We start from the raw sequence: 18,288 nt of genomic DNA, 5'->3' as shown, positions 1-18,288 counted from the left end.
TAGAGAGCAATGCCCAAAAAGTAGTTTACATGTTGTGAGCTTCTACAGTGCCCTCCTCCAAACCCAATGTTTACAATCCATCAAGCGGCTTATATACCTTCATCCAGCGCTGTGGCGTGTTAGTCGCGGTCGCGATCACGGGGGGTTCGGAGAGCTCACCCTATCATAAGGTTTCTCGGGATCAACGAATCGCAGATCCGTAGCCAGACGGATTCTCGAGTCGGGGTCCTTGTTCTTGCAGCTTGCATGCACCATGTAAGGGTTGTGGAAGATGACATCTCCAGTTTCATACTCGGCAATCAGCCATTTCCTCTTCGTCTCCTTCCCATAAGACACAGTGTCTCTGCTCAGGAAGCCGCCGTCATTCATGTTCTTATTGAAGGCGCTCACCCTTTCCTCGTCGGTAAGATTATGAGAATGCGCAGCAAAGTCATCTTCAGTCTTCATACCAATGTCGGTCGAACCTTCGAGGTACATCAAGCCGCCTCCCTCGAGCGACACGGGTCCAATAGGAACCCACGCAGTCAAGCTTGTCGGCGGTCCAGCTCGGAGATACATTTGATCAAAATGTACGGGCGTAAGCTCACTGTTGGGGACGAAGGCGCGAAGCATCGTTCGCTGGAGCATGTGCGGGGATGGCCAGTTGGTGAAGCGACTGACGAACTCGCGGAGCTCTGGGAACTTGCAGAAGTTGACGTAAAAGTCGGCTTCATGCGCCGTGACCATAAGCTCGGCGTACTTGTCGCTTTCGGCGTCATCTTTCAATCCGAACAAGCGACGGAGATTTCCGGGTGGGAGGTATTTGCGAGTGTCCTTTCCTGAAAATGTGCCGTTGACTGGCTCACTACCTGGTTCAAGGAGGCCGCTTGGGCTCATATGGTCGAAGTAAGCTCGGCGACATTCGAGGACGGGTTCGTGTGGAAGAAGGTTCTTGATCTAATCGTTGTTAGCAAACCTGAGCTGACTTTCAGCACCGTCATAACTCACAAAAAGGTACCCATCACGTTCGAAGCGTTCTCGCACTATATCAATGGGGGTATCAGCAGCGGTCGGTTGAAGATAGCCGATGGTCGTGGGATCCATAGGGCCAAAATTGGACTCCAGACTGAGGGTCTCTGGATTGGCAGGATAATAGTTGCCGTAGATATCATCTGTAGAGTTGGCGGATGCATTCTTGCTTGGCTTCAGCGTCTCCCGAGGCAGGGTCGCTGGGGCCAATGTTGGAGATTCGGACTGAAGGATCCCGGGAGCCATAATGACAGCAGAGAATGAGTGATGTAAGGGATTCGTAGATTCTAGAAGTTGTCGTCGTGAAAGATTCCAAGATGTTTCAAACTAGGCACATAACAGAACAACCAAGTCGAACATAGGTCGGAGGACGCCTCGACTTGGATCCATACTGTTCTTTATAATAGACAACTCGTCGGCAGGCCAATCGGAGCACCGGCTCATGATTACCACTCATCTTCAGTTCTGACTTTAGCTATTCCCGTCGACCCCTCACACGTCTGCAAGTAACGAAGGGCGACATTGGAATGGTGGTGGCATAGGACCGTCGCCGTCTATTGCCGAACCCCGCGTGCCACTTTGTGACCCCGCCATCCATAGTCGTCTATAGCCGGTCATCAGCCGTCTAAAACCGTCTCTGGGCCCCCGCAGCCCTCGTACGAGCAACCCCAGGATTTCACATCTGCCACCCCATCTCTTCCCCGGACGGGACCTAAGCTATGACGAAAGCTACCGGAGTCAGACAATACCGAGCATGTGTGAGATGCCGCGCTCGGAAGACGCGGTGCGACTTGTGGGTCACCTTTCTTGCAGCAGTTACAACGCGTTCCGTTTGAGCCATCTCGAGAAGGACATCATTCCTTAGAATCTTGTTCAAGCCCAAAATTATTCTCATTCTTGGCCTCCCTTGGGCTAATAAGAAGTAATAAATAGTATTGGAGACAGCGGGAAGCCGCCATGCGCAAAATGCGTCCGCGAGGGAGCCGAATGCTCACTCGCTGGCTCTCGGCGCGGGGGTGACTTCTCACAGTACCGGGGCAGCAAAAGACAACGACGAGACAGTGATATTCATCCAGCAATCTCAACAACACCAACGGCATCCTTCGCTGCTCCAGAGTCCGTGGCAGAAACTCCGAGAGTCCGGGAAGAGCCGTTGCATCGATCCCTTCAGAACCCCTCCGATGCGCTACTCATACTCGCCCGAGCAGCCGAGGATGAAGAAGGTGACGGGCCTCCCTTGGACAACCCCGCCGACTCGACTCCCGGCAACGCATCTTCAGCCCTAGGCTCGATACTTTCACCGGTTCAACAGACTCGCCAAGATCCGTTGTTGCCATTCGGCTCTCCGGTAAATCCAGCAACTATCGAGCGAGATATTGGGGAGTACCCACCAGTCAAGAATGGCGCTTTGGATGCGCCTCTTCTACACCATCTGTTACAACAGTGAGTTGAAATTGCTTGTCTCGCATGAGCATCGCTGACATGTGTAGCTTTGCAACTAATTACCATCCCTACTTCCCGATAGTGCCATCCAAAGTTCTCCTCCCGCAATACCTTCACGAGACGATAAAACACGAGTCTTTTCTCCTCACGGCGGCCCTCGTAGTGGCTTCGCGGGATCGATCAGATTTGGCAGAGCTACACCAATCAATATGGGCCCATATGCGACACCTGATACTCGATGTTGTGCTAGGAATGTCCACGATCCGCAGCGTCGGCTGCGTAGAGGGTCTCTTATTGCTGGGAGAGTGGACGCCCCTCACCCTCGGACAGAATGATGATGGAGGCGAAGGGGCTGCTTGGTCTATAGTCGGCTTGGGCGTTCGGCTTGCGTATCTGCTACGGTTGGAAGAGAGCTCGTTTCGGGCAGACAAAGAGGCTGACCCCGCGATGCTTAGAAGGCGTCTTGCCTGGACGTGTAAGTACTCACCTCGCGAGACTAGAGACGCTCTGCTTACAAGCTTTCGTTCAGTTACCTACCTGTCCGACCGACAGATATCTATCCGCATGGGCCAGGCTTTCTGGTCTCGTGGCCCTGCATTGTCAGCTCGGTTCACCGCGGAGGACTTCCCCTCCCTTCAGCCTCAATATGCATCTGGAGACGACTTTGCGTCCCTGCTTCAAGCGCAGGTTGAGCTCACTACTCTCTTCGGCAACGCCCACGACATCTTATTTGCTTCGAAGCAACGGACTGCTGAGCTCATGGTTCGTGGGGACTACACCAAGTACATTGATGATGCCAGTCGCGCTATCGTTGCCTGGGATTTGGTTTGGACTCAATTGACGGCTCCCTCCCACCTCAAGTGCTGTTTAAGAATGATGGAAAAGTACCTACGTCTCTACGTGAACGCATTTGCTTTTCAAGCTGTCCTCTACAGAGCATCGTTGTCTGGAATGGACGTGGCGAGAGTCTCGTGTTTTCCCCACTCTGCCATGGCAAGCCCGGATGCACGAATGGTTTATGAGGCTGTTGATGCTGCAGAGGCACTGCTCAGGATTGCAATTGAAGACATTGATCCGGAGAGACACCTGCGATACATGCCAGCTCGGTTTTACCTGTAAGTGCAGAACCGCCAGCCTCTCCAGCTCCAAGGTCGAAACTGACTTGTGAGATCAGATACGAGATCCACTCAGCTGTGTTTCTCTACAAAGCCCATGCCGCCGGCGCGATTTCGTCTGGGAAGCACGCCCAGACTGCCAGCCTGATGCGGCGATTTGTAGGAGTTCTAGAAACTGCAGCGACCGATACCGACCACATTGCGTCCAAGTACGCGAAGCTCCTCAATGGCTTGTGGTTTCATAAAGGAGGAGCCAAAGGTGATGCCACCAGAAGTCGGGGCTCTGAGGAAAGGGTGCAATCCGATGAGGTTGATGATGTGAACGCCTTCAATCGAGTCGATGACGATGATGAGAACGACGATGACACAAGTCATCTGCCATCCTTTGACGAGATTGGTCTCCAGCCATTGGACTGGATTGAGTCGGTTGAAGGGCTGTTCTCCATGCCCGCCGCTTTTCCGTGGGACCAGTCGATATACTGAGAGTATGTTACCTTGAGTCTACTCCAGGAAGTTGACGACAAATCCCGGGCTACGAAAGGCATCCGAGACAACGAGTATGTTGTATGACAGTTTATCATTGGCCTCTCTTGACTGAGTCGTGTGATGCAACACTATTCCGACGCCACGTTGAATCCCTGCGTGGAGCTCCTCTTCCCCGCGCTACGTGGGAGGAGCTCCACGTCCACTTCCTCCACTGCCTCGTAAACCGCGAGCGATGCGGACGGAGCTACTGCAAGTGATCGGCAATCTCTGGGGCAGCTCCTCTTGATTTTGTCTTAGTTGACATGACCCGTCAGCTAGGTAGGATTGTCAATGCCGCCACAAGCTCCACGTCTGGTTGAGCATCGAGTTTGAGGACATGGAGGGTGGTGTCTGTGGACGAACATCCCGCGGAGCATCGTTCCACGTCCTCCCAGCTCATTTGGAACGTATCTTACTGTCAACATCTTTGTCAATGTTTGGTTGGTCTGGCAGACAGGGACAAGAGTTGGGTTCATATAATATCCTCAATTTCAACTGAGTTTAGTCCAAGTATACTCCAACAACAACAACATCCAGCAAACAGAACTAAAAAGACCCAATAATATCGGTCTCCATTCCTTCAACGCTTTGCATAACTTTAAGACCAACTGGAAATTGCCCAACATGGTCGCTGACATCAACCAACTCCCGCCGTACAGCCCGCCCCCGCCAACACAAGAGGACCGTATGTTGCGCCCAACCAATGCATGTAAGAGCATGAGCTGACCTGTCCCGGCATAGTTGACTACGTCGACCTTGTCAACATTGATCTTTCAAAATTCGATACTCCTGAGGGCCGCCAACAGCTCGCCAAAGACCTCTACGAGGCCGCTACCGGCTATGGCTTCCTTTACCTGACAAACCACGGCATCTCCAATGAGACCTACGAACGCCAAATGCGCATCGCCAATGCGGCCATGACGCTCAAGCCTGAAGAGAAGGCTCCCTATGAAGGTACATACTCCACCACCACCGTCCCTAAAGAACCATGCTAATCTCGATCAAAGTAACTCCCGAAGAAGATGCTCGTGGACTTTACGCCGGATACAAGCCTGCAGGGCCCCTTGGTCACAAGGGTGGCTTCCCCAAGGCCCTGGACCACTACAACATGCTTGTCCATGATCCGTCAGTGATTTCCTGCACGTCGAGAAGCTAGACTGTGTACATGTACTGACCCGTCACTAGCAAGGACCGCCCCCATCCCGAGATCATCCGCCCGTTCATGGATGAGACGTACGAGGTCATGAGCTACATTCGAACCAACATCTTGGTCAAGCTGCTGAAGCTTGTGTCCATGGTTCTTGAAGTTCCCGAGGAGAAGGTCCTCTCCACACACGCCCCTGGTGGATCCAAGACGGAATACCTGAGATATATGATGTGCGAACCTCGATCAAAGGAGGAGAGTGAAAAATACCGTGATATCTTCCTTGCTGGACACACCGATTGGTAAGCTGTACCCATTATCGCCCCATCTGATGGAAAGCATCCCTAATACCATGTCTAGGGGCACTTGGACATTCCTTTTCTCCCAGCCCGTCGCCGCACTGCAAGTTCTTTGCCACGAGACTGGCAGATACCGTCACGTCCGTCACGTTCCGCACGGAATCGTTGTCAACTTTGGCGAGGCCCTCGAGCGCCTCACCGGCGGCCTCTTCAAGGCTACAATCCACAGAGTCATCCGTAAGAAAACACCGCAAACACACTATTCAATGTTCCAAAGCTAATACAAGCAAAACAGAGCCGCCCATGGACCAGCGCCACCTCCGCCGTATCGGCGTAATCTACTTCTCCCGCCCCGCCGACGAGCGCGAGCTCGTTCCCATCGAGGACTCGCCTCTCCTTCAGCGCATGGGCACCGACAAGCCCATCGACGAGCGCATCTTCTGCATGGCCGATTACCTTGACGCGAGAAAGCACGGATGGAAGCGCTATGACTTTGACATTGACCGCCCTCGTGAGGAGGGTGTTCACCAGGACCCCTTTGATGGCGAGTACACCGACCCCGAGGGCCACAAGTCGCTTGGAAAGTTTGATAATGTCCCGCGTCTGCAGTATAGCTTGCCTACTGTCAAGACTGGCACTGCTTGAAGGATGATGTTGAGCGTTGTTGTTAGGAGATGGGCTGTATAGTGTCTTGAGCTTTTTTTGTAAATGGGTTGGCGCACATTCTTGCACTGAATTGAAATGAATGATTATCCAAAACTCTAGGATCTCGCGTGATGAAGTTCTTAATGATGTTGCGCAGGGGTACGCGGATCGTGGTCCGTAACTTGAAGTCTGGAGATTCCGCGCTCAGGTTACTTCCCTAAGCATACTGGCCAGTCGAACGTGATTTCAAACCTCAATAGATGAGTGGAAGTAAGAATGATTCCTTGTATGACTATCAATAGGTCTCTGTGCTGAAATTATCGCAGTCTGATCCTCCCAAGGAAAAGGTACGCCTGCTTCAATCAGGTCAGATGATATGCGAAGTCAAATTCATCGCTTAGTAACTTATTCGATGCCGAGGATCGAGCATCGACAAGCGAAATAGGTTGGAGCCAATATTCTTCCGGTTTCTGCTACATAAAGCGTTGACGGCATCAAGCTAATTACTTCATTCACTAAGTGGTGCTGCATACGCTTCCTTCGCCTTGGAAAGGCTCTCCTCCATAACCGTAGACACCCACTTCCCAACCGGCCAAGTCGTGCGCTTGTTGAAGTTGGCAACGATCCATTCCAGGAACCGCACCTCACTCCGTGCAAGTTCAACAGGCCTGTCATCCAACATAGCCAGCGCAGCCGCCGCATTTTCGACATCATCGTCTCCGGCATTCCCGACACAGGCCATGATGGCATCCAGAACAAAGCGACTGGGGTTAGAGCGGCTGTTGGCATTGTTCCCCATTCCCATGCCCAGTCCCATACCCATCCCACCATGCCCAGTCATATCGCCGACGCTGCTACGCTGAGCCGCGGGCATTGTGAGGCGTACGAGGCGCCAGCCTACGAGGCAGATCTTGAAGCCGAGCAGTGTGATGAAGGGGTTTTCGAGAGAAGGCGGTGCGGTCGATTTTATCGGGTTTAACAGATCGAGGGCCATTTCGAGATCGTTGAGCTGCAAGGGGAACCATTGTGAGTAAACGCGCAGCATGAAAAATGGGTATAATGTCTCCTACTATTCTAAAAACATCCCTGTCTTCGTAAATGTCTCGCTTGTCCTTGGAGCGTGGTGTTGCAAGGTGGCCGGCGGCTACCCAAAGTTAATCACATATCATGGATCAACTGCAGAAACGAAACTTACTAGCTATCGCCAGAGGAAGGTTAGACTCAACAACACCGCTCACCAAGAGCGAGTCCGGGTGCGATAGAGTTATGGACGTGTAGTACCATAGTATCCAAAACGTGTGCCACAGCGGAGTCTGATCCGAGCCGTCTGGGAGGACGTCCATGCGCCCAAAGTCAAAGAAACTGAAGACGGGCTTCTGGTTACGCGGTACCAGCTCGGCAATCCCTTTCAGTGCCTGCGATATCTGCGCGTGCTGCTTGTCTGTCAAGATGGAAAGGGCTCGGCGCTGTGCTTTGGGCCGTTCCAGTAGACAACTAGCATGCGTGAGTTCGCGGGCCATCATCTGGAGCTGAGTGACAAGGATAACGGCGGCAAAAGGCGAAGCCCATAGAAGCCTGAGTTTCTTGGGCTGCCGTTTCCCTCCGCCATTGTCCTTGTCGTCCCCGCGCCCTGAATGCAGGAGCGTCTGCGAAGCTTCATAGAAGAAGCCTTGCGACGGGGGTGTCTCGTGTGAATAGGCATTGTCGTCGGGCTCGTCAAAGGATTTGAATCGTTGCCGGCGGCGCTCGTACCAATCTCTGTCGGAGCGGGCGAGCCAGATATCCTCGCAACAGGGCAAATCGTACTTGATCTCGAGCGATGAGAGCATGGGTCTGAGGTTGCAGAGGATGGCGAGTTGCGAATCGAGAAGGTAGAGCATGTAGACACATCGTTTCTTGGATTCCTTCTTGATGAAGTCCTGCCATTGATCACTGAGCGCTTCGGCGCTGACCGGTTCGTTGATATCGTCTTCGTCGCCCTCCTCGCCATATCCACTGTCTTCACCACAGCTGGTAGACAGAGACTCTAGGGAACTGTCTTGGGACATCTGGAGAAGCCGTATCGCGTCAATTAGGTCCCGGTGAATGCGCTGAGCTTTGAGGAAATTCGTGTCGTTGCCGCCGTAGATGCCGAGGAACTCAAGGAGGAGGAAAGTTTGAAGAACCCATATTTCTTGGTATCGTGATCGGTTCTGCTCGACCTGTGCATTCTATCAGCTCGGTTTAGAGGGTAACAGCAGTCTGGTATACTAACATATTGTTGTAGTGCAGATAGAGTCGACTCGAACACGGCCTTCCGAGCGGCCTCGTCGAACGGAGACTCGCAGTAGAGGCTTCCGACAGCGGTGATTACGTTCAACAAAGGAACTTGTGTCGATACGATATGGAATGATCCCTCGTGTAGAATGGGAAAGTTCCGGTGGAACCCATCGAAGAAAGCCTCGACGCATCGAATCTCGCTGGATACTCTGTGGGCGTAGCGTTAGCGCCAGACGAAGCTTGAGCTGTTCGCAAACTTACCCTGAAGATGGAGGCTCATAGGTCTGGGTGTGCTGCTGCATTGGCTCTGCTACTTCATTCTGAGCTGGCGGTGGGTGTGTCAATAAGACGTCCATCCAAGCGGTCGTGCTGGGTGAGTCGATATGTGGTGTATTAATGGCTGGAGGAGGAGGTGCCGTCTTGGGTGGTGAAGCTTGGGAGGAGACATGGCAGTTCTCTACATGTCGTTTCCTCAAATCGCTATCATTGTTGTCAGCAAAAATTGATCTGGAATGCTAGCAAAGTACTGGCTGCTGGGTTATGAAGCTGAGCAGGATCGCGATGGCTGGGCCGTACCTCCGCGCGAATCGTGCGCTGCACTGGTTGCATGGGAAACAAGGCGCATTCCTGCCTCTGTGATCTTGACGGAGGTGAGCTTCTCATGCTGCGCTTTCGACAAAGATGGGCTGGCTCACGCGTATTTACATGGCGCTTGAGGTTCTCCTATGCGATGGAGCTGTCGTGTTAGTGACGACTAACAGCAGAGCACGATGCTAGAGGGTTTGCATACCTGACGGGTAAACCCCTTCTTGCACGTGGCGCACTTGAAAGGACGAGGAAGACTTTCATCCATCGTAGAAAAGAAGAGAATATCGTGTTTGTTTGTCGGAGAATGCGAACGTGGACATCGCCATGGATTCTTGCCAAAGTCTGGGGGAAGAGGACGGCACCGAGGGGAACTTCACGGAATGGAAGTGGACGAGGACCCCTCGGAGGTACGTACCGAGTGGACGTCGGCGGCGACGGATAAGCAGATAAGATACAGATTTTCCGATTGGGTTAAGCTTGTCCACCCACGTGACAGTTAAGGTACCTCACTCATGTGGACAATTTGATTAGCTAAGTCAAACTCGCTACTATCCGCCTCCGCGCAGCCAATCAGGTCACCTCAATTGGCGATTCGGGCATCGATAACCGGCCCCGCTATTTCTCGGAAGCGGAGAACTCCCCGCTTCACCAGCTCCGGGCCCCCCTTCAAACGCGTCTCTCTATCTTCCTCTGCCCCTCGTTGCCCCTCGCTGCCCCTCAGATATCGGTTGATTGCCGGGATTGACCCTCTACAGTCTGTCACGTCTGAGTCGTTTTGTCCACCTTCAGATCGGCTTGCCTCCGGGCACGTCCAGCACGTACGGCTCGCCGTCAATCTTCTTCCAGATGTCATCGCTCTTGATGCGCCAGTACCACGCGTGGATGGCGGGGTGCTTTTCCGTCCACTCCTTGGCAAACACCTGCGACAATTTGTTATTAGCATTCGCAGTGACGCTCTCCGAAGTCGGATGAAGGGCGTCGGTTTCCCGGGAATCTCTCCTCTGCAACCAGAGGCGGGCACTTACAAATTGGTATCCTCTAGCAATGGCAGCAATCATAAACAGATCGGCTATCGTGAGCTCATCGCCAACGAGAAACTTCTTGTCCGTCAATGCCTTCTCCACCACACTGACCATTCCCTCACTGTTTTTCTCGGCCGCGGCAAGAATCTCTGGTGATGAAGGTGCCTTGCCGATAACCGGGTTAATCCACGCCATAATGGGAGGCAGAAGCTCGCTGTTTGCGAATGAGGCCCACTTCAGGATCGTGGCCTCCTCCTCGAGGGTGGAGCCGAGCAACTTGGTCTTGGGGTCCTGCTTCGCGACTGGCACACAATGTCAGCTTCCCAGCAAAAGCACCAGGGCAGTATCCTATGCTCACGGTAGATGGAAACAGGAATGCACTCGAATAATGTGAAGCCGTTGGGGCGCTCGAGGGCAGGCACCTTGCCCGGAGGGAACTTTGAGAGGTAATCTTCACCAACGCCGCCCTTGCTAGCGTCCACCTTGATCGGCCATGCCTCGACGAACTCGATATCAAGCCTGGTAGTGAGACCATGGTTAGCATCCGCGCATCGCAAGTCAGGCTGATATTGCGCAAAGAACTCACTTGTTGTACTCTGCGATGTAGAGACACTGAGTGGCGCGAGGCGCCTTGGGGTACCAGTAAAGCTTTCCGAAAGACATGTTGCAAGATTGAGCCTTTGCAGTATTTGGGACACAAGAATAATGGTGTGAGGGCAGAGTTGGGAATGACGACAGCAACAGTGCTGAACAAGCAAATTCCAGCTCGGTATCTGGTTAATAAACCCAACAACTTGCCAACGCGGCAAGTTGACCGAGTCCATCTCCATTGTTTATGACGCAAGCTGCGACTCATACCGCATTCTCAACTCCACGATATCTGCGTCTATCATAGCCATCACGACGTGGAGCTCAAAACGAAAGACCTCTTCTCCACGTGGAGCACACCTTGGGGTAGCATGGTGCTAGGTCATCGCACCCACAAAAAACCGTCTGTGAGATCTGCAGGGACCGGGACCTCAACCGGCCAGTCACTTCGGAGGCGTCGTCCGGTGCTTCGGGCCTCGGCCGCCGCTATCGGCAAACTGGCCAAGTGTTTATCAACACAAACCGTCCGCGATAGCCACGAAGAGTCGCGCGAGGTGTTGGAGAGGATATTCATGAATTCACATAGAATCGGAGAGTATCGCGCGACTTGCATCAATCACTCAAATCTTCACAATGGCGCAAAAACAAGTGGGATGGGTTGGGCTTGGCTCAATGGGCATCGGCATGTCCACCAACCTGCAAAAGTTCCTCTCTTCATCCGGAGCACCAAACTTGATTTACACCAACCGGACATTATCACGCGGCGATTCCCTCAAGGACTTGGGTGCCATTCCCGCAGAGACTGTTTCGGAGGTAGCTAAGAAGTCTGAGATCATCTTCTCTTGTGTAAGTGAAGTCTCTCTCCCGAGAACGCCCTATGCGATTGATTGTTCTGACGAATCCATCAAGGTGAGCAACGATGCCGTTCTTCAAGAGACAACGAATGAGATCATAAAGTCTGGACATATCAAGAACAAGATATATGTCGACTGCTCAACCGTTCACCCCGATACTTCCGCCGCTGTTTCGAAACAAATCACCGAGGCCGGGGGCCAGTTTGTTGCTGGTAAGTTCACTTACGGTCGTTGTTTAGACGATTATCTCAATCTAACGCTGGATAGCCCCCGTCTTCGGAGCCTCAGCAATGGCCGCCGCCGGCAAACTCATCTTCGTCACGGCCGGACCCGAATCCGCAACCTCAGCCATCTCTCTATACCTTAACGGCGTCATGGGACGCTCCGTCATCCCCATGGGCACAGACGTCACCAAGTCAAGCTTGCTCAAGATTGCCGGAAACATCGTAGTTGTCTCCTTCATGGAGGTCCTCTCCGAAGCCCACGTCTTTGCCGAGAAAACGGGCCTCGGCTCGCCGGTGCTGGAGAACATGATCTCGGACATGTTCGGCCCCGTTCTTGAGAGCTACAGCAAGCGCATTACCAGTGGTTCCTACGCTCCGCCACCTGATGGCAAGGCTGGGTTCGATGTGGCGCTGGCGATGAAGGATTTGAGGCATGCACTCACGTGTGCCAAGGATGCTGGAACGAAGCTGGAAACCAGCGAGGCTGCATTGAGGCATATGGAAAAGGCTAGAGAGTTTGAAGCAGTGAGGCCGTTGGATAGTAGTTCTATGTATGGTGCAGTGCGTCTGGAGGCTGGTCTCGACTTTTACTCTGATGCTTGCAAGGAAAGAGATGCAAAGAAGTAGATGCAACTACACGCCGAAATGATACCAAGACAACTCGAATCATGGAATAGTGGCTCCCGTCCTTCGCTCCATACCTGAAATTGACTGCCAGCTTCTTCCCACGCAAAAATCTGGCGATATAGGTGCCGCACAGCAAAAGAGTTGCGTCGAGGGGGAATCGAACCCCCGGCTCCCCGACGCTGCTTGATGGCAACGGAGAATTTTACCACTAAACCATCGACGCGGTTGAAGCTGGTGACGCTTCAAGTGGATTGGGATGCAGGCGCTGGATGCGGGTTGATGAAGCGACTAGGATGGTGGTGGATCATTGTGGAGGGGGTCGATGGGGCCCGAGAATGGTGTCGATTAGCCTCACTTTCTCGGACACGGAAAACGGCTTATGTAGCGAAGAAAGTGGGGTTTGGACAAGAGAAACTCTTCTTATTCAGGTTGTAACCTCTAGACCATGAAGGGACGGAAGTGCATGCTCTCCATGCGGCGAACCTTCATCAGCCTCAGCCCCCGGTCTCTCCAACCTTGACCGGGCATGGTCAAAGTCTAATCTCTTATATCCATGCTTCCTTGCATGTAGATATTGTGACATTGTGAAAGTTTTCTCGTCGAGATGCTCATGGATTCCCAGCCTTCGAAGCAGGGGACTGTCGAGGGGGTGAAGTTGTTGGTCGTCCTTTGGCCTGGCAAAGTAGATGATGCCCAGTCTTTTCGCTCTTTCCTGATCTGGCGGCGGCTTGACAACTCTATGTACGGTAGCCCGGAAGAGTCCACCTGTCATAAGCTCCAAGGCCTCACCGACATTAACGATGAGCGCCCCAGGGACGTAGCGCACCCACTTCCAGTCACCGGATGGTGGCAGTATCTGCAACGATGAAACTGGCTGAGAAAAGAGGAATGTGAAGGAGCCCAGATCAGTGTGACCTCCCAGCCATAAGTCTCGGTATTGCGTCCCACTTTCTGCAGGGCGTGGATGATACAGCAGATATCGTAGGTACTCTGAGCATGGCTGTGTGGCAGACGCGTGTGTGGAAAGAAGGTGGCCTTCTGGCACTTCTAGTACTATCGCTACGAGTGCCAAAAGTTTAGGCAGTAAGTCTTGACGAAAGTAACTTATAAGTTTCTCGACTTGAGCAAGGTGCGAATGCAAAAGTCCGGGATGCTCATCGTCACGAGAATGTGTAGTAGCCGGGAAATCGTAATGATCCAAGGTCTTATGAAACCCTTGCTTATGTTTCTGGCTTCCCGAAGGCTTAAACCCAATGTTTAGTCCCTTCTTTTCTTGTTCGGGTGTCGTTTCGAAGGGCCACTTCTCCTCTGGTGGGAGAGTAAGTAGGGCATGGGCTAGATCGACCTGGGAGGAGTATAGTGTTTCCGGAACGCCATAGTTGGTGATAGATAGGAAGCCGTGGCGGGTGACTCCTTTCAAGAGACTCGCAGCTAGTTGCTGGCGGTGGTTGATGTCGTCAAAATTTGAGAGATCGAGGTTGACAAGGTCAACATAATCGAGGTCTTCTTTGGTCGGGGTGCACTGAGTGAAGCTTGGAATATTACAATCGAACTCTGCTGTCATATCTTGAAGTGTAGTGCTTGGATATAGATGGTGTGTATAATTCAACTTAATTATCACAATGCGCCATCTCGCAGCCAAAATTTCAGAGAAGCAAGGACGCTTTTCTGCATTCTACTGACTCGGTGATTTTGTCTCTTCCACATGATGATTGTCTTTCGACAGCTATATCCGAAATCTTGGCTCCAGCTCCTCTTTCCAAAACATCTTCCTCCAGTTTCTCTATCAGAGTGGTGCTGATGCACTTCGGCCTTCGGACGTGGACTGGTGTGGTGTTTATGACAGCTGAGGACAATGCTCCACACCAACACCCACCCTAACGAGACCTCTCAACAAGAGCCGAATTGACTCGAGACAAATCGCCTCGTTTGTATTAGCAACACCCCCAACATCATGACACCCGACGCAGCAGGGGCCGCGGCGAGATCTCCGGCCGTCGTATGCCGTACCCCGCGAATGCTGTGGATCTCAGGAGAGGTGGAGGCGAGCGGAATAGTCAGGGCGTCTGAAGGGATTCAGACTTGAGAGATACGGGCATGGCTTGACAACTATGAGGAGCTCCACCATTTAGCTTCGTCTGATCCTTGCAACACACCAACGCTTATCCCCCCTCCTTATCTCCCAGCTTGGTTACTTGACATGGTAATTAGTCTCTCTCTAGTCTCTCTGCAACCATCCCGCTTGTGTGGACGAAGGTGGAGCATGCCCTGTCAACTCCTTGGGGCGTACTTTCACGACTCGCTTGGGTTGTCCGGTGATGCCTATCTCTGGCGCGCGTTGCAACACCACGTAACTACGTTCGGGGGGCAATGAAGGGCACCACGCCTCTCAATGCCAACCAACAACTCCCAAATCCGGTTGTGAATAGCCGAGACGTGCCTTTCGTGAGGAGCATGAGGAGAGAGATAGACGGGTGCATTGAGTATAATACGCGATCACGCCACTACTCCTCGTCCGCCTCTGCTTGTTCCGACCGCAGCAGCCCCCTACTCATCTGCTCCGCCTCTCATCAACTCCCCGTTGCCCTTTGACAGCATTCTGTTCGTCAGCTCCACCTCGACGAAGCTGCAAAACTCTTTCAGTGACCAATTTCGGTTGGTTGTACGGCTTACGTGTTGCTGAGCCCGAGTTTCCTACGTGCGAATTGCCTCGGAGACCGACGAACTACACCATGGCGGGCGACACCGTGGCTACGAGCGTCCGTGAGGAGCCAGTTACCAATGCCAGTTGGCTGGACAAGTGGCGCTGGTACGAGCGTAATACCTCCAAGGAAGAGAAGGTGTTGTTGCGCAAGCTTGTAGGTCCACTGGGTCTGAATGCGGAACAATCACGCAGCTTCTAACAAGTGCTAGGATTTCATGATCTTGACCTTTGGTTGCCTCACTTTCTTCACAAAGGTGAGTCAAAGTTGCGACTTTGACAAGGCCGTGTTATGTTGACTGACTTTGTCAATAGTTCCTCGATCTCCAAGCCTTCCAAAATGCCTACGTCAGTGGAATGAAAGAGGATGTTGGCATGCAAGGCAATGACTTGCAATACACCACTGGTGTTTTCCAAGCAGGATACTGCGCTGCCATGATTCCCTCCAACATCATTCTCACTCGTGTTCGGTAAGTCTAATAGGCCCAGAAAAATAGTTGGAAATTTATATGTTCGAAATTGAGCACAAAGACTGACACGGACACCTTCGCAGGCCCAACATTCTTATCCCAGCGTTCGAGATCCTCTGGGGCATCCTGACTCTTCTCACGGCTTTCGTCAAAGATATCAAGCATGTCTATATCATCCGATTCTTCAGTGGTGTATTTGAATGTGTGGCCTATCCTGGCGTCATCTACTGCATCGGATGTTGGTACAAGAGCACCGAGATCTCACGTCGGCTGAGTTTGTTCTACGTTGCGGGTCCTCTGGGAACTGTGAGTGCATCTCTGTTCCATACTTTCAACGGTGCAAGGCTAACATGATACAATCAGATGTTTGCCGGCTACTTCCAGACCGCCTGCTACACCAACCTCAACGGCGTCAATGGCCTCGAGGGATGGCGCTGGCTCTTCATCGTCTGCGGCTGCATCACCCTCCCGGTAGCCATCCTCGGCGCCGTCGTCTTCCCCGCTCGACCCGATTCCAAGAACCCCTCGTGGCTCCTGACATCCGACCAAATCGCCCTTGCTCGCCGCCGCGTCTCCGAGGGTGGATCCGAGGCCCCCAAGGTCAAGTTCGACCGCAAGGCCATCACCGACGTCTTCAAGGGCTGGCACTGGTACGCCTTTGTCGGCTTGTACTTTGTCTTCAACCAGGCCATGATCACCAACGGACAGCCTTTCAACCTGTATCTCAAGGCGAACAACGATCGTTACTCCATCAGCCAGATTAACAACCTTCCCACCGGACAGTCTGCAATTTCTATTGTGGCGGCGTTGGTTGGATGCTACTGGGCTGATGCGACGGGTAAGCGCTGGCTGCCTTCCATCTGGATCTGCGGTTGGATGACTGTCGGTTCGATCTGCATGGCCGTGTGGAATATTCCCGAGGGACTCAAGTTCTTTGCATTTTATGTTGCCGGGCTCGGCGGTGCGCTCAACCCGCTGTTCATGTCTTGGGCTTCCGAGGTCACATTCCGATCTGCTGAAGAGCGTGCTGTCGTCGTCGCTTCCATGAACGCAGTCGGCCAGGCTCTTCTCGCAGGCTTGAACATTGTGACATTCCCTACACCTCTAGGTAAGAAACGCGTTCCCCATTGAGTCATTGATAGGACGACTCCTGACAGAAAAATAGCCCCCAGATTCAAGTTCGGTTGGTTCTGGGTCATGGCCAACAACATCCTCCAGGCCGGCTTGGTGATGGGCATCATGGTCTTGCACAACCGCGAGAAGCGAGCCATGCAGGTCCTCGAGGGCCAGGCAGAGGACGTGGAGCAGATCAAAATCGCCAATGCCACCAAGGGCGATGATGAATCGGCTTGATTGAGGTAATCTGTGGCCTCAGTGCCGGGAATTTGACGGGGCAGATGGGACTGCTCACCCCATTTTCCCTTCCTGACCCTCCTGTTTTTGATTTCCTGTCTAATTAGCTACTCGGAAGCGCGGCGTCCTGGAGTCTGTCAGTTGGGGGGCTTCATGATACCCTGTGCCACACCGAGAACCAGCCGCCGGTTGGGGGCTGTGGCTACAATTTTTGGATTTGATGCTTGTGGAATTTTTTGTCGGAATGAAATTTGTAGGAATATGACACTCGTTTGTGCATTTCTTTTCGATCACGCTGTATTAATATCAACTGGGCGCCCGTGATATCTTCATGCACTGAACGATCCAGATCTAGGTATATCCTTTTCCTCTCAGGATCGTGCAGCCTACCTAGGTAGATCAAACTGCCCCAAAGTCGGACTAAGAGATCACATGCCCCCGGGAGAGGTAAGACAGGGAAGGCGACGTCGCACTCGAAAGGCCTTTCTACGGAAGTTGATCCATGCATTCACGTAACATCCCGCTTCGTGTTGCACAGAGCTGCCCTAACGGAATAATCACGCTCTGGGGCTCTGGCTGGCTAGGCGAACCTGACTTCCCGAAATCTCGACTGTGAGTGATGGCTATCGGTACCCTTGAGAACTCGATGATTGGCCATAGTTTTCAATGGACCAAACTAGAGTTGCTCGGCACGGGAACTTGCATGAACGAGACTGGGAGTTAGGGACTCGAGAATCGCGGCATCACGGGTCTCATCAAGTACCAAGCATTGTGGCGTCTTCAGTTGTAGCGACGGAACGATTCCGCTGAGCAGAACTCGGCCGTGAGCTATGGAACAAAATGGCTGTGACATCTATCAGAATTACTATATGGTTCATATACCGACTATAATATCCTCCCAACGGCAAGTGCTGATGCTGCGTACCTGCTTTGTGGAGAAATGCTTTATTTACGATACAATGTTACCTAGAGTACTCTGGGTAAAGTGCCTTGCTAGAGTCACGTTGATGTCAGGTAATTAAACAATAGGAGACACTGGGCCAGTTTCATTTTCTCATAAAATATGTCTTCAGTAATTACACCTACCTACCATATTCAGATAACCTGCCTCATCTAAACTTATCGCAGCCTTTTCACGCGACCTCTATGTCTTTACAACCAAAATTGATTTTTCAAATGTGGCTTTGCAACGAAGATGGAATTGGCAGGTGCTCCGATAATGCGTAAGAATATTTGCTGTATCGTCTAATTGTTATTTGGCTGTTTGACATGCAGAAAGTCATGCTCACAGCAATCTGCATCAGAACAATGGTAGACTCCTGGTAATACAGCAAGGATACGCGATGGAGCCACGTGCGGGTCAGTGATCCAAGACAACACGGCGGTTCGTAAATGCGCCTAATATCACGCGAATGCGACAAGA

At 52.4% G+C, this 18,288-nt stretch overlaps 7 protein-coding genes across 7 annotated transcripts; 4 read left to right on the top strand and 3 right to left on the bottom strand.

Annotated features, from left to right (window-relative positions):
- Nucleotides 1–70: 70 nt before the first annotated feature.
- On the bottom strand, nucleotides 71–1,254 carry CABS01_13398 (phytanoyl-CoA hydroxylase; the record flags this gene model as incomplete). The annotated part of the gene is made up of 3 exons (XM_060546741.1): nucleotides 71–109; nucleotides 160–936; nucleotides 988–1,254. 3 exons carry the CDS (start codon nucleotides 1,252–1,254, stop codon nucleotides 71–73), a joined length of 1,083 nt encoding a protein of 360 aa, XP_060395073.1.
- A 711-nt stretch (nucleotides 1,255–1,965) lies between these two features.
- CABS01_13397 (uncharacterized protein) lies at nucleotides 1,966–4,049 on the top strand (the record flags this gene model as incomplete). Its single annotated transcript, XM_060546740.1, has 5 exons — nucleotides 1,966–1,978; nucleotides 2,085–2,451; nucleotides 2,499–2,926; nucleotides 2,981–3,566; nucleotides 3,626–4,049. 5 exons carry the CDS (start codon nucleotides 1,966–1,968, stop codon nucleotides 4,047–4,049), a joined length of 1,818 nt encoding a protein of 605 aa, XP_060395072.1.
- A 666-nt stretch (nucleotides 4,050–4,715) lies between these two features.
- CABS01_13396 (uncharacterized protein) lies at nucleotides 4,716–6,179 on the top strand (the record flags this gene model as incomplete). Its single annotated transcript, XM_060546739.1, has 6 exons — nucleotides 4,716–4,776; nucleotides 4,833–5,045; nucleotides 5,099–5,216; nucleotides 5,277–5,537; nucleotides 5,596–5,771; nucleotides 5,830–6,179. 6 exons carry the CDS (start codon nucleotides 4,716–4,718, stop codon nucleotides 6,177–6,179), a joined length of 1,179 nt encoding a protein of 392 aa, XP_060395071.1.
- A 508-nt stretch (nucleotides 6,180–6,687) lies between these two features.
- Nucleotides 6,688–10,711, bottom strand: CABS01_13395 (elongation factor 1-gamma; the record flags this gene model as incomplete). The annotated part of the gene is made up of 9 exons (XM_060546738.1): nucleotides 6,688–7,188; nucleotides 7,250–7,323; nucleotides 7,375–8,380; nucleotides 8,434–8,647; nucleotides 8,700–8,918; nucleotides 9,849–9,946; nucleotides 10,052–10,350; nucleotides 10,407–10,567; nucleotides 10,635–10,711. 9 exons carry the CDS (start codon nucleotides 10,709–10,711, stop codon nucleotides 6,688–6,690), a joined length of 2,649 nt encoding a protein of 882 aa, XP_060395070.1.
- A 558-nt stretch (nucleotides 10,712–11,269) lies between these two features.
- CABS01_13394 (6-phosphogluconate dehydrogenase) lies at nucleotides 11,270–12,341 on the top strand (the record flags this gene model as incomplete). Its single annotated transcript, XM_060546737.1, has 3 exons — nucleotides 11,270–11,482; nucleotides 11,546–11,702; nucleotides 11,758–12,341. 3 exons carry the CDS (start codon nucleotides 11,270–11,272, stop codon nucleotides 12,339–12,341), a joined length of 954 nt encoding a protein of 317 aa, XP_060395069.1.
- Nucleotides 12,342–12,765: 424 nt separating this feature from the next.
- Nucleotides 12,766–13,905, bottom strand: CABS01_13393 (uncharacterized protein; the record flags this gene model as incomplete). Its single annotated transcript, XM_060546736.1, has 1 exon — nucleotides 12,766–13,905. One exon carries the CDS (start codon nucleotides 13,903–13,905, stop codon nucleotides 12,766–12,768), a length of 1,140 nt encoding a protein of 379 aa, XP_060395068.1.
- A 1,168-nt stretch (nucleotides 13,906–15,073) lies between these two features.
- CABS01_13392 (uncharacterized protein) lies at nucleotides 15,074–16,865 on the top strand (the record flags this gene model as incomplete). The annotated part of the gene is made up of 6 exons (XM_060546735.1): nucleotides 15,074–15,199; nucleotides 15,255–15,299; nucleotides 15,358–15,512; nucleotides 15,596–15,818; nucleotides 15,876–16,620; nucleotides 16,678–16,865. 6 exons carry the CDS (start codon nucleotides 15,074–15,076, stop codon nucleotides 16,863–16,865), a joined length of 1,482 nt encoding a protein of 493 aa, XP_060395067.1.
- Nucleotides 16,866–18,288: the final 1,423 nt, after the last annotated feature.

This window comes from Colletotrichum abscissum, assembly GCF_030869225.1.
Source record: "Colletotrichum abscissum strain IMI 504890 chromosome Unknown Scaffold_44.1, whole genome shotgun sequence".
Taxonomy (NCBI): Eukaryota; Fungi; Ascomycota; class Sordariomycetes; order Glomerellales; family Glomerellaceae; genus Colletotrichum; species Colletotrichum abscissum.
This window is presented reverse-complemented; position numbering and strand designations above follow the sequence as displayed.